The sequence below is a fragment of the Hippoglossus stenolepis genome, chromosome 11 (genome assembly GCF_022539355.2).
Source record: "Hippoglossus stenolepis isolate QCI-W04-F060 chromosome 11, HSTE1.2, whole genome shotgun sequence".
Lineage (NCBI taxonomy): Eukaryota > Metazoa > Chordata > Actinopteri > Pleuronectiformes > Pleuronectidae > Hippoglossus > Hippoglossus stenolepis.
In genome coordinates, this window is record NC_061493.1 from 7,886,949 (window position 1) to 7,901,531 (window position 14,583).

At 41.2% G+C, this 14,583-nt stretch overlaps 2 protein-coding genes across 2 annotated transcripts; one reads left to right on the plus strand and one right to left on the minus strand.

Moving 5' to 3' along the window:
* The first annotated feature begins 3,916 nt into the window (after positions 1–3,916).
* LOC118117519 (transcription factor Jun) lies at positions 3,917–6,085 on the plus strand. Its single transcript, XM_035169802.2, has one exon. The coding sequence runs from the start codon at positions 4,294–4,296 to the stop codon at positions 5,269–5,271; it is 978 nt and encodes a 325-aa protein (XP_035025693.1). The 5' UTR covers positions 3,917–4,293; the 3' UTR covers positions 5,272–6,085.
* Positions 6,086–6,474: 389 nt separating this feature from the next.
* On the minus strand, positions 6,475–12,758 carry tada1 (transcriptional adaptor 1). Its single transcript, XM_035169801.2, has 8 exons — positions 12,647–12,758; positions 12,100–12,191; positions 11,919–11,984; positions 11,403–11,497; positions 11,023–11,235; positions 8,967–9,118; positions 8,636–8,792; positions 6,475–7,720 (listed from the first exon to the last, which is right to left on the minus strand). The coding sequence occupies exons 1-8, from the start codon at positions 12,748–12,750 to the stop codon at positions 7,568–7,570; spliced, it is 1,032 nt and encodes a 343-aa protein (XP_035025692.1). The 5' UTR covers positions 12,751–12,758; the 3' UTR covers positions 6,475–7,567.
* Positions 12,759–14,583: the final 1,825 nt, after the last annotated feature.

Consider the following 14,583-nt stretch of genomic DNA (forward strand, 5'->3'; position numbering starts at 1 on the left):
AACAAAAGCAGGCCTGTTGGGAGGCTGGCAGGAGCAGCTCCTGATTAGAAAACGGTATGCGGTGGAAACAGCTGGCCTGGGCAGGGAGGAGGGAAGAGCTGTTATCTGAAGGCGACCCCGTCGGGCCAGCAGAGGGGAAACACTGACAGAGAAACAGGAAGCACGGCCGGAGCACAGCAGTGGTTTGATGGGAAAATATCGTGGGGTTTACCCTGGGGGTTTAACACAGGTGTACAGAGAGAGAGAGAGACACGGGGAGGGTAAAGTGGATGCATGTATGTATAGAAGTAAGGAAGGAAATTAGAAAGGAAGGAAATTTAGGAAGTAAGTAAAGACTAAGGCAAGTAAGTCAGAGAAGAAGTAAGTGAAGTAAGGAAGGAGGTAAGTTAAGTATTGAAGAAAGAAAGTGAAGTAAGTAAGTAAATCAGGAAGGAAAATATGTTAGAAAGTAACTAAGCAAGTAAGGTAGAAAGAAGGAGGAGGACCTTCACTGTTGTTGTGGTATTAGACACAAACGTTTTTTTAAGTGTTTCTCTGCTGGTTTTCCTCCTCTGGGTGACACATTCTTCAGAATGAGTGCAGCGTGGCTGCGTAGTATTGCTGTGAGGACGACATGTCGTCTGGAGAGCGTTGACCTCAACAGCTCTGATTCTCTCAGGCTGTCTGGTCTGAGGCTGTTAACTTATTTATAGTTGGCTTGAGGAGAACATGTTGAATAATGCAATGGGGGCGAGGAGGCCACAGCGACTGAACTGCAGCTGCGTCAGTCATTAGTCCAGCTCCACATTCACCCGTTAAACCTGTGTGTGAAGAATATTATGAACATCTTTTATGCATTGAGTAGTGCTATGCCAGTTAAAATGCACAAGCACTAATCATATTTGAATTATGAAAAACTAAAGATTTTGAATAGCCTGCAAGTTAGAGCTACATTTGTAATCATGATACATTTGCCTTATTAACAAACCCTCTTTTTGACATCTTATTGATTGAGATAAAAGGGAACTTCATTCATCCAGAAAGACATTTTTCAAGCCAAACACTCTCAGTTTACAAATTAAAATTTGTATTGGTGCTTGGAGACCTCCACCAAGGCTAACGCCCTATCTCGCCATGTTAAAGAATGTGAAAAAAAAGGTTCCGGATCCGCCAGTTTATCTGAATTCATTCAAAATGTAATGGGTTCTTTATTGGGTTATACTCCAGCCCTCCACAAAATTTCAAGGAAATCAGTTCAGCAGTTTTTGAGTATTCTGGCAGACAAACAAAGGGCAATGTAAACATAACCTCCTTGGCAAAAGTAATCCATTGAAAAGAGTACACTTTTTGTCAATAGATATAGAACATAGGTGGATGATATAAAAACAGTGAAAAAACTGATTGTGGTGCTTTTGTACTAAAGACATCTCTTCCGACTACACTTTGGTTGATAAAAAATAAAAAATAAAATCAGTTTAGTTGCACTTATATGTAGCACTTTGTAGTTTTTGAATTTTGTTTGTTCTGCGTTTACCCTCATGGTTGAATGCACTTACTGTAAGTCGCTGTGGATAAAAGCTTCCTCTAAAAGTAAAGCAAAAATGAAATGAAATATGAAAATGTTTGTACAGATAGATGCATCTGAGTCAAACATTACAAATTACAAAAAAGAAATATAGATTGTAACTGGGGAAAAACTCGACTAATCTTAAATTGATTTTATTGACTTTGAATAATTAAGTGGAATTTACATTGTGACCAAATCTTGATCAGCAAGAAATCAATGGCACGCATATTTCTATAGGATTAGATTTGGTTTAATGTCCAGCCCCACAATATTTCAACATCAGTTATTGGTACTTAATGCCAGCTTACAGTTACTATAGATGCTGCATGTTAACCAGTATATTACCTGCTTGTTGTATTTCGTGTTCTCTCATCTTTATCTTTGTTATCTGACATCTTCATATCCTTCTGCAAACCTGTTCTCTGGAGTTGTCCAATTAAATTATGATTCCAGTGAGACACATCCTCATTTCAAAGTAACTAGATCAATAAAACGCTTGCAGGCCTGCATTTATTAAATGTGCTGTTCTCTTCAACAAAGGAACTCTTGTTTTAGTCCTAACCACTCAATTTCCCCTATTCCTATTTCTCTAAGCTTCTTCCTCTTCCCTTTAAATTGTCTACATGCTGCGAAACGCCCTGTTACTACAAATATGTAAAACACTGATGACTTCATGTCACTGCATTTAGATGATGCAATCAATCCCCTCATGTATTGAATATGCTCTGGTCTTGGAGTGACTCATAATTGACTTGTGGGTAAGTAATAATTGACAGTAAATGTCCGAATATACTTTTTTCAGCCATGTATATATTTCCTCACCTGGCGTGGCTCACTTGAGTTGTTTTCATGAAACATGTAAAATGCCAATGTCCCATTGTTTTAATGTATCTATCTGTGTATCTATTTCTGAACACAGATATGAGCTGGTAAACAAGCTGATATTCAGGACTATACTGTGAGGTGATTGGTTGATTTAACTTCTAGCTAGAATGGCACTAGTATAGAGCACACACTGTACCTTTGCCCAGTTCTTTATCTCACATTATAAAAGAAAGGGATTCAAAAATTCATGCTTCCACCCCTTTGTCGAGATCAGCACTGACATGTATTACTGTACAGAAGTGTCCTTGGGCAAGATGCTGAACCCTGAATGGCCCCTCATAGATGTTGAATGCACTAATTGGAAGTCCCTTCGGATAAAAGTGTCGGCTAAATGACATGTAAAGTAATGTACAGGGGCTGAAATAAGCATATACCTCCTATTATATCACATTGAAAAACTCTTGATTTGGATCCACACAAAATTGTATAATTATCAGTCTCCTAAATGTGGCAGATTTCTTTCATTGAGATTAATGCATTATTCTTATTTCACAATGTTAAAGAGAGAGAGAGAAAAAAATATACTGGATCTGCCTCTTTGTACAGATTTGTGCCAAAATGATTTTTTTCTTGGCCCATGTCCCGTCCTTTCACCAAGTTTTGTGGAAATCCACTCTTTCTTGCATAATATCATCTGAAAATATAAACAAACAAACGGAGAGGAGGGAAAACATAACCTCCTTGGTGGAGGAAAACAGATAGTTATTTTGTATAGCATTTCTCTTCTGAATGATCTTTAAATGTATGATATTTGAACATTTTATAAAAAATTGCTTGTTATTGAATAGATAAATGTGGTTTATAATACAATGCTTGTGCCAACCATACCAAACTCCTTGATATACAGTTTACAGTATCAGTTTGACATAAAGCTACAGATACTACATGATTGTTGTTTTTTGTATAACTTTAATTTAAATGTCAATACTTGATTTTACTGCAAACACTCAAGCATGTTCATATAGAAATAAAAACGTTGAAGATCTGTTCTTTACCACTAGAGGTTTTGGGTGCAGGTTTATTTACACCTCTCTACGATTAATGTAACCCCATGGATTTCTAATCTTTTTATATCACTGCTATTGACATTGAAATAACAATGTATTTTCTTTTAATTCATCAAACTCTACAAAAAGATTCAATATAGCTCATGAAAAATAATAAATTATTAAAAAATATATATTCAATTTATTAATCTTATTTTATTTTTTGAATTGTCTCCTATGTGTTAACCAGGGCTGAACCCCACAGAGCATCAGCCCTCCTTATAAGATGGGTAACTAATAATTGAGCGGGTAACTAAATATTCAAAAACACTACGTAATCCCAGAGTACATTGCTCCACTGTCTGCATTACCTAATCCCACAAACCACCGCGGGGTGGGCGTGGACATGGCTTGTTGTCAGAGCAACCTGCATGTCATTAGACCTGCCCCGCCCAGCAAATCATCTCGAGCCAATCGGAGGCCGTAGAAATGACATCATTGTTATTTTCAGTGGCGCTGCAGCTTAGAGGTGGATAAAGTTCGTCTCCACGTTGGAAGTGATAGAAAGTATTATCCCTATTCAGCGTGTAGTTTCCACACCGAGTGGAGGAGGATCAATCGAAACGGGAAAGTAGAAGTGTGAAAACGTTGACGCTCTGAGGAGGAGGAAGGATCTTTTTTTTATCGATGATCGGTCGTGTCACAAGAGAAAAGTTTTCTCAGGACACCAAGTTGTCAAGTGAGTTGAACTTCAACAATAGGCGGATTCTATCACAGGACAGAAGAGGGATCTGGAGTCCCAGGACACATGTAAACAGTGGATTCTAGTTCGATCAAAGGAGAAAACGATTCTTCCCTCAAGGTGATTCAAACTTTATGTCCAGGAAAATGGAAGCGACCTTCTACGACGAAGCCGTGAACGCGTCTAACCCTCAGCATGAAGGCACAGCGGTGTACGGCTTCAACCCCAAAACCCTCAGACAGACCATGACTCTGAACCTCAACGACCCGAAAAGCTTCAAGCCCCAGCTCAGCGCCAAGGCCCTGGACATCCTGACCTCCCCCGACGTCGGGCTACTGAAGCTGGCCTCGCCGGAGCTCGAGCGGCTGATCATCCAGTCCTGCAACGGACTCACGACGCCCACCCCGACCCAGTTCGTGTGTCCCAAAAACATCACCGACGAGCAGGAGGGTTTCGCCGAGGGCTTCGTCAGAGCTCTGGCAGAGCTCCACTACCAGCAGCAGATCCCGGTGGTCCTGCCGGACGCGCTGACCGGCGCCACCAGCAGCGCCGCATCCGGGGCTGCTGCGCCCGAGAGCGGCGGGATCCCCTACAGCTGCACGGTGCGCAGCGAGCCGCCGGAGTACACCAACCTGGGCAGCTTCGGCCGAGCTGCGAGCACCGCGTCTGCACCTGCCAGCGAGAGGCACCCACCCGCGGCGTACCCGCAACCCTCCCACAACCACATGGACCACCAGCTGGCGGCGGCGGCGGCGCACCAGCACCAGCGCCACACGCGGCCGCACGCCCTCAAGGAGGAGCCGCAGATTGTGCCCGAGATGTCCGGGGACTCGCCGCCGCTCTCCCCCATCGACATGGAGAACCAGGAGCGCATCAAAGCCGAGAGGAAGCGCATGCGGAACAGGGTGGCCGCCTCCAAGTGCCGGAAAAGGAAGCTGGAGAGGGTCTCCCGGCTGGAGGACAGGGTGAAAAACCTGAAGAATCAAAACACGGAGCTGGTTTCCTCCGCCAACGTCCTGCGGGACGAGCTGGCCCTGCTCAAACAAAAGGTCATGGACCACGTTAACAGCGGCTGCCAGCTCATCTTGACGCAGCAGCTCCAGGCTTTCTAGACTGCTATAAGGGAAAAACAACCGAGTGGCACTTTTTGGGGACCAAATGCAGCTTAAACGGGCCTTTCCAGCCTCACAGAGGAGCCTCAGCCATGTTTCCTCTAATCACTACTCAGGCTGTTGATGGTGACTGACAAGAGACTTATAATTGGTCAGTGTATTGAATTGAACAGGACAGAAGCCAGCAGACCTAATGCACGAATCACAGCTCAGAGGGAACATTTCATATATCACACCATGTCATTTTGTTACATATTTCTGTGTTTTATTGGTTTCTTAAGAAAAAAAAAAAAAAAAAAGAAAAAATCCATCCAAAACGAGAAAATGGAATTTGTAATTTGTACAAGGAAACATGGCAGGTGTCCACAGCAGCTAAATGTCAAATTGACTGTGGCCCACACAGACCTCCATCCCGGCTGGACTGTCTGTCAGAGCCTGTGTGGGATCAGATGGCACATGGAGAGAAACACAATGTGAGCCAGACATTGTCCCGGCAGATCTCCCAGTATGTCCAGTATATGTATATGGATACAGACACGAGTCTAGCACTGAGTATCCCACCAGCGAGCAGCCGATATGTACAGATTTAACACTTAAAAACCGTTTCACACCTTTACGCACGGACTCTTGTAGGTGTGTTTGTAGCGTTTACTGACAAATACTGCCTTACTTTCTTAACCCCCTGTGTTCAAACAGCTTTGTGATATACGTGTAACTAATGTTAGACCTGAATTAACACTTTGTAATAATATTTCTACGCTGTATTTTCGAGCACTTCGACTGTAAATATGACGAAATAAAATGTTGGACACGCGTTAGTACTTGTGTGTGCTGGACAATCGGAGGATGGAAACGAGGTGTAGAACCTGAAATAATTGAACGCCGTCTTTATGTGAAGTGTTTGTTATTGAAGGAACTGGGCGGACGGGATGTTGAGTCACCAGAGTAGAGTGCGACGTGCGCGTAATGGCTGAAGCTGCGCTGCCTCCTATTGGCCAGCGAGGTGTCGGAAGTTGGCTGCGAGCGGCCAAATATGGCAAGAGGTCCTGAGCCTAGCCCTGTGTGTGTGTATGTGTGAGTCACCATCCTCCCACCGCAGCTGGTGTCTCCCAGTAGAAGAAACCAATACAGGGGAAAAAATAAAATCAGACTTGTTTACACACTATGGAAGTGTATTGAGGAAAAAGAAAAAAAACATTTGGATGAAAATAATACATCATGAAAAACAAGATGCATGTTTTATTTACATAAAGTGCTGTCTGTAAAATTAACCAAATACAAACAACATTTGTGTAGAAAAAGATACAAATTTATATACATTTGAACCCTGTACTAAAAAAAAATGCAGCAAACACACACACACACTGTGGACCACCAACAGTGAGGGACACTACTGAAAGTCGCAGGAATATTCGTCACTGCAGGTTTATGAAGGAGTTAGTTTTACCCATGTGGATTGTAAAGACCAACTCACCCACAGTAAAATGTCAGATGTTTTCAGTTACTCCTCGATTAGACCTCCTCTTAGGATGTTATACAAACTGCTTGACTGACATCTGTGAAGGAGGGACTGTGCCCATCTCTATCATTCTGATTGGCCCATTAAATTAGACATAGCATTGACCCCAACTTTAGCCTAACATGAGGTCTAATCAGCCAGATGACACCAGCGTGGATTTTTTTCATTCTACGTGCAGTATGTTGTGACCTGGCCATGTACACAGTGCAATATGATTAGATATGGGCTGTAATGTTTTCTTAAAGGCTGTTGTTATCAACAGCGTTGGTGCATATCTGACAATGTGAACGAGATGAACTGCAGGCAACGCAGCCCCACTTCACTTGATTCCTGCTTCAAACCCACACAAACCAAACACGGTGCAAGTGGGGCTGGAACCTTGTTTTCTTGTCCAGCGCTCTTATAGCTGCATTCAAATTAAACGCAAATATAACATCCTCACATGTAGAATCTCACTATATGACAGGATTTAAAGTTATGGCTGGTCGACCCCCAAATTGGCTGACTGGACACACAAGAATAAAGCAGCTACAGTGCTAATTTGTCAGCGATTGGCTGTTGGCAGGAGCTAACGGCCCACTCTGTGTCCACTATCCAAATATTTTCTTTCATCCTGCTGCACTCATCCTTTTTCTGTGCAACATTAATGAAAAATTTCAGGTCTTTTATATTTTTTTCTGAACGCACTGTAGGTGGTCCATTTGTGGTTGAGGATGAGTTTCGCGTTTGGTTCCTGATGATATCCACAGTTTATACACAGTCCTGCGTCAGGGCTCCTCAGCTGACGTGCATGCCCTCTTTCCCAGCGAGCCGCTGCCGGTGCACGTGGTCTTGTTCTAGTTCTTCGTGGCTGGGGTGCCAGAGCCGCGACAGGATGCGCTCCATGTTGAGGGCATACATGGTGTGGGAGGGCATCACGCCATGGTGAACCTACACCGGACCAATGGTACAGAGGATATTAGACCATAGAAATGTCTGATGGCATTATTTCTGCTCTGTCACCATTTATGGTGACAGAGCAGAAATAAATAATGTGAATAAATTGAGTGACAAGCAGCAATTACAGAACAATTCACAGACACAAACAAACATGTTGAAATGTCTAATAACATGAAAATATAGACTTAACCTTGTTGAAATATAGTATTTAATTATCGGAATATATATAGTATTTAATTCTCGGAATTAAAGTGAATCCCTGTCACTCAGTTGTGTTTATTATAAAGTGTAAAAACAATTATTTTCTTTGTTACCACGTATTATGTTCAAGTTCATGACTTATAAACAGTGTTACTGAGGCTCACTGACTGCTACACACTTCTGCTTACACTCTATATTTACAAATCAAGAGGTAATATGTCACAACTTCTATATATGAAGCTTGTGTTATTAGGATCAGGTCTCTTGATTTAGATATTTTTAAAGATTAGGGTTGCAATCAATGATAATGTTCTCTATATATTTTTAGTTGTTAAAAAAGTCTGGAAAATTGCTTGTTACAATTTCCTACAATTTAGCCCCGAATCCACAAATAATCAATTTTATGTCACTAAAAATAAAAACAGCAGAAATTCCTGAAGAATGAGAAGCTAACTAAACAGCTCTGTTTCCTCAACTCTTATCAACAACATCAAGGTTTTTGATAGAACACGGGTATAAGAAAATTGAATCACGTTTAACCTGGTTTACAGTTGATTCATGACCTAAATCTGACAACTGCATATATTTCATTAAAATCCTAATACTTCAGAATATCATTTAGTTCCATTCGAGTTCCTTCAATCATACAAGGTACTGCTGAAAATGCTACAACTGGCAACATCCATGAGCACTTTTCTCTTTTACCTGCAACGCCTCCAGGAGATCGAACAAGCTGATTGGAGAGAGAGGCATAGGAAGAATGTCGGCAGAACAAGCCAATAAGTGGACAGCTTGTTGTTCAGCCTCATCAGGTGACACTTGAGGTGGTGGACCAGCAGGGAGAGAAGCACTTGGAGGAGGACTGCATGAAAGACAAAACAAAGATCCCTGTGAACTGAGAATGTGATCCGTATTGCTATAACTCTTTAATGACAGCTACAGAGACGATTATTACCGCTGCAGATTACTGGATAGAAATCATGCCAAATAACATTCACAATGCTTATAATCTTGTAAGAGCCAAGACAGTTCTTACCATTCAGTAACACTGTGGTAAGCAGCGAGGCTGTTTTTCAGATAAGGCTGCGGCGTGACATCACTGCCAAAGGCGTAAGGGAAATGACCATCCCGTAGCCGATACGCCTTCCTCCGGGTGATTACAGCTGTCAGGACGTCTTTCAGGTGATGCTGGAATAAATCAGAGCGGAAAGTAAAGCTTTAGCCAATCACATAAGAAGTGGTGATTAACATATATATCTCCAATCATATATTCCTGCATGGTGGTTAAAACATAGGATGACAACGAAAAAGGTCAGTCAAAAGTCATCTCTACTAAACCAAGACCAACACTGTGTGACTTTGTATTGAACCTACGGGTAATTCAATACATTTGCATGAAAAATTAATTCACTTACTGAGAAGAAAATTTACTTAAATCTAAAAGTATGGCACCATGAATTTCAGGAGCAAAACTGATTTTTGGAAAATATATTGTCTTCTTAAGGCTAGGATTGGTAATCCTGGAAAAGCTAGCAAGAGCAGGCTACACTTTGAAAAGATGTAACCGATACATCCCACTCTCGTCAAACCTAGGCCCCCACAACACATGAACGTGTGCTGCCTGACAATTGCGAGGAGGCAACTTTTCCATTACTTGCTCGTAGGGATGTCACAATATGAGATTTTGGTGCCACGATTATTGGGGGCTAAGTGTGTGTGTGTGTCAGCTGGTCAGAAACTGAAAGTGAACAAGGATTTCTCCTCTCGCTGTGAACTCCTCCGATGCAGTTTTATGTCCAGCGTTGGTGGAAATAAGGCTGTTACATCAGTTCCCTCTTCTCAACTAACGTTGCAGTTAAGTGGCTCGCACACACGAACAAACCTTGATGAAACCGTGATGTTATGAAACCGCGGTAATTGTAAAATCGGTTAATACTGACATCCCTACTCGCTCGCTAACTTCTCACTTACATCTGCTTCAGCGATGTATGTCTCTCTGGCTAAAGACCCTGGTCATGTGCAGTGAGAGCACAGGCAGACAGTTTGCTTAGTGACAGGCAAGTACACCAGCCAATCTTTTCATTCGGTCAAACTGAAATGATTGGTCGTGATAATTACAGTCATGCGACAGACACCGGCTTTTTACCCACACAACTTTATTGAATATATATATTTACTTGGGTTGTCAAAATTAACACGTTAACGCGGTACGATTCATTTGTGGAATTAACGCGTACATTTTTTAAACGCATGCGCAGAATGACCCGCTGCATGTACCCATACCCGCCTACGCTCAGAGCGACACACGCAGTGAGATCAGAGCTCGTTCACGTTAAGCAGCCGGTCAGTGACTTTGTAGGAGAACAGTGAAACACAGAGTTTCTCTGGTCTCAGCTGCTCAGTGACCAGCGCTGCTGCGTCATGATCAGAGCAGAAGCTGCAGCTGGTTTGTACCGAGCTGGAGTTTCTGTGTCCTCCTCCACTCTGCTCTCACTGGAACTAATAAACACTCACCACCAGTCATCAGGACCTGATCAGTACAGGAAGTCACTGATTCCAGAGTTTATGAGGCTGCATTTAAACATCATGAAAATGACTCGTCAACATGTTGTGCTCAGTACAACACAACACGTGACGCTCACAGTCAGGACTCAGTGTTAAAACGAGCAGAGCGACACGCAGACATGATCCGACACCATCGATTCATAACCAAACACATGACCGTACGTTTGTCACCTAAATCATCCCAATAGGAAATGAACTATGAATGTTAACTAGTTCATTTTCATCTGCATGACCTGAACTTGGAACTCATTCTTTTTAAGTGTAAACTGGCTCAACACTGCTTCTACAGATGGGCTCAGATTCAGATTTCTTGTGTAGGGTTGTTCGGCCTTAGTGGAGGTATGAACTTCTGAATTCTAGTCAAATATTTGGTTAGTTATTCCTAATACAGCAGGAAGAAATGTGGTCACATGAGGTCACATGGTATTGAACTTTTATCAGGAAGTGTATGTTTATGACACCACTTTCACCAACAGCCATTTATCCAACAATCATGCTAAATCTCTTGGTGAACCATTTCTACAAACCTCCACAGCATAGATCATAGTGCTGACAGCATCATCTGTGATGTTGTCCAGGCCCAGCTCAAAAGCTGTCACCATCATACGGGCCTCGAGCTGGCCCCGCGTGGGCAGCAGCAGCGTGTGGGCGCTGAGACGCAGCTCCTCCTCCTCACCTCCCGCCTCTCGTGGGCTGAAGGGCTGGGCGGTGCTCAGAGGGTTCTGGGGCTGGAACCGATGCTGAAGACACAAACAGGAGATACAAGCATTCAAATGATAAAGTCAATTTTTCAGACATTTCAAGATTAATTGGACATCATTAACATTTTAAAAAACAATGCAATCATGACATAAAACATAATTTTGGAAACAAGCCGTTTTGAGATCACGGATTTGAAAGCACTTACATCAAATTTCTGTCTCGAGGAACATTTCTTCTTCCCTTTTGGTTTGCCAGGCTTTGAGGCAGAGCCACCTTGCCACTGTGATGGTCCAGTGCCCTCTAGAGGACAAAATAAAACACAACAGCATATGCTTTAAGACACCTCAATGAAGATACACCAGTTAAAAAAGTGTTTCCATTCCATATATAATTTTCAATATATATTGCTTTTTCCTGCTCTGAAGCAGTGAATCATCACAACAGTTTTTCCTCTATTTATTGATTTCAGTCAACTTTAAGTTTACACATGTTGGATGGCACTGACAGACAAAATATAAATTATTTAATCACAGGACATTTCTTACTTTGTCCTCGTTTAGTTGTGTTTATCAAAATGGGGATGAAATGATACTCATTATCACAGCAGTCAGTAAAGTTACAGTATATTAAAAGGTATTGAGACTGAAAACAGTACATCTTAAAAACAAACACACGCTCTCATGCAGTTTTAGAAACACAACACTATCAAAAGCGTTCCTACCTGGCGTGGAGACGATGATCTGGCAGCGTGTGAGAATGGCCAGGAGAAAATCATTGTGAACGTGGACTGCAGAGGAAGGAGAAGAAGAAGGGGAAATTACAAAATAAGAAACATGTTTATACAGGACACAATTTATTTTCCAACAGAAACAATAGCAATGCAGTACTTCCTGTGTACTAACCATTCTCCTGGGCCAACAGACGACGGGCCTCAACGTCAAACTCCTCCTTACTGATCTTCTGTTTGAACCATAGTTTCAGATTTGCCCAGTAACTGTAAAGATGCAACGAATATTAACATAAATAAGATTCATATATAATATTAATTTCACAAACAGCTAAACACACGGTAGCCGTCGCATATCTGTATCTCTTGCTCTGTGTACAGTTAACTAGCAGCACCGTTATCATTTGTCCATCCTTCATTTGATCCTCTTGTTTCACCTCATGCTAATTGAAAGTAAATGTACACACCTCTCCAGACTTTTCATACAAACCTGCAACATCATTGAAGTAACAACTACAATGTCCAACTCGCAAATCTACGTTTCTTTGAATCATTTCACCCTGAAAACAAATAGTAAACACTAAACTCACGGATGCTACCAGTGCTAGCGAGCAGGCTACTGTCGGAATTACTTTGCGTTTTCGCAGCAAACAACCAGACACGTTCAGAATTCACCGTGAGAAAGATTTTTTTTTAAATCACGCAGACATCATTTCACTCACTGTTTGACGTTATCGCCGATCGCATCGGTTAAATTCTTCTTTGCGATCTCCAGCTCGCTAGCATGAGCCGCCATGGCGTTCATTCGCTCCTGCACTGACGTCATCACCCAGCGACACTGAATCCCACCGTTTTTTTGTAATCCGAAAACTTTATTGCACTGTAATTGTGGAAATATAATGGTAACATATTATTTCCCGATGAATAACGCTTAATTATTTTCTGTCTACAGCAAACAGAACCATCAAGCAGCTGTTAATATGAAATATTTGTTGGGAAGACAGTATTTAAAGTATAAAGTATATATTCATCTATATTATTATCTAAATTATGTCTGTGCAACACAAAGGTTCACGTACAATCCATTCACCGTACATATTCTCACACTGCACAGGTTTTTCTTGTTTTTACACTTTATATATTAGTTATTATTCCACTCATATTTTTCTATATTGTTTATATTTCTTTACACTTAACTATTATTATCCTTACACCTAAGTATTGCAAGTTACTTCTTATTACTCACTGATGTCTATTTTTGACTCTTGCTGCTGTAATATTGCAAATCCCCCTATCCTGGGACTATTAAAGGATTATCTTATTTTATGTTATCTTATCTTATCTTAAACAACATAATATCTACTTTCTTATCCCATTATCCTTGTTTTTAGTATCTATGCTTTGTTTCTATATTTATTGTTGGGGCCATATCACATTTATATTACTATCTATGCATATAATTTTGCAGTGTTTTCTTTCACATAGCCAGTTTATCACATTTTATTGCATTCAGAACTATCTATTGAGAAAATACCTCAGTGTAAATTAAAGTATATATATATAATTGCAGCACATCGTGTTTTTTAAAAATATACCGTTTATGTTGGCTGTTACAGAGAGAAGATGTCTATATGTCAGCAATACACCACTAGATGGCGCCATGGTATCCTTTAAATCCTGCAAAGTCACTTCAACTTCACATTTTAGTGCATTCGAGCTGAGTAATTAAACCAATGCTTTTGCAGTTTGCTTCATTCAAGAGTTAAAACACAACAATGTGAATTTCACCCCCAAACATGCAGGGCAGTGAGTTCTAAGTAAGTTCTCTCCTCTTATTGCATCATGGCTTCACTGGAGCCTGAGCTAATGTGTTTAGATTGTGGCTCTGGGGTTGATGTACGATTCTGATCAATGCCAAGAATGTGACCCACGAAGCCCTTTAAAATAATTATGTCTGGAATAAAGCTGAGTTGCAACAATTTGCAACAAAGTCGGAGTGAGTTTAATTTATCCTCCTTCCCAGTTCTGGGAATGTATTATTAGACTTATTTAGGATGTTCAAACTTTTTACTGCTTAATAAAAATGTATCTAAGGGGATTTTTTTCTGGTCCACAAACTTTAGAAATGTTATAGAATAACGTCGCACCAACACAGAGGCAGCAGCCAGATTATGAGTCGACGGTCATCTCACATCTGCAGCCACTTGTGAATACAGCAGCAAAAATTAACTCCTGCTAAATGAAGAGATCAGACACTGTATTTTCTGTTCTGTCATCAAAATGAGGTGGTAGAGCTGCTTTCAGAGCTGGTGGAAAAAATGTCGCTAATCACATTACAGAATTCAGGTTGGACTATCCCTCAGTCTGGACTCAATTTAGCCTGAGACATGAGAACAGTCCTGGATGTCCTCAAAAAAACAACAAAAAACAGCTTTGCGTTTTAATATATGTAAACATCTGCTGGCATATGCTGTTATTTTAACTGTAGCTCCTACTGTTTTTAGTTTAAGTTCTTGTTATCTCCAAATGATAAACCAGATAATGCTTTGGTACTTGTATGTTGACTTTGTTGTTAGTAGCTAAGACAAAAGCAGAAATAGAGCCATTTAAACTGCTGTAAGCTGCTTCTTCTTCTCCTCCACTGGCCTGGATAGAAAAC

Bases quoted from the DNA above. Each gene is read 5' to 3' on its own strand.
- tada1 (XM_035169801.2), bottom strand. From the start codon at position 12,750: ATGACGTCAGTGCAGGAGCGAATGAACGCCATGGCGGCTCATGCTAGC. The intron at 11,498-11,918 runs GTAGGAACGCTT...TTTGTCCTCTAG, and splicing joins GATCATCGTCTCCACGCCAG to AGGGCACTGGACCATCACAG. The intron at 8,793-8,966 runs GTAAGAACTGTC...TCTTTCATGCAG, and splicing joins TACCACAGTGTTACTGAATG to TCCTCCTCCAAGTGCTTCTC.
- LOC118117519 (XM_035169802.2), top strand. From the start codon at position 4,294: ATGTCCAGGAAAATGGAAGCGACCTTCTACGACGAAGCCGTGAACGCG.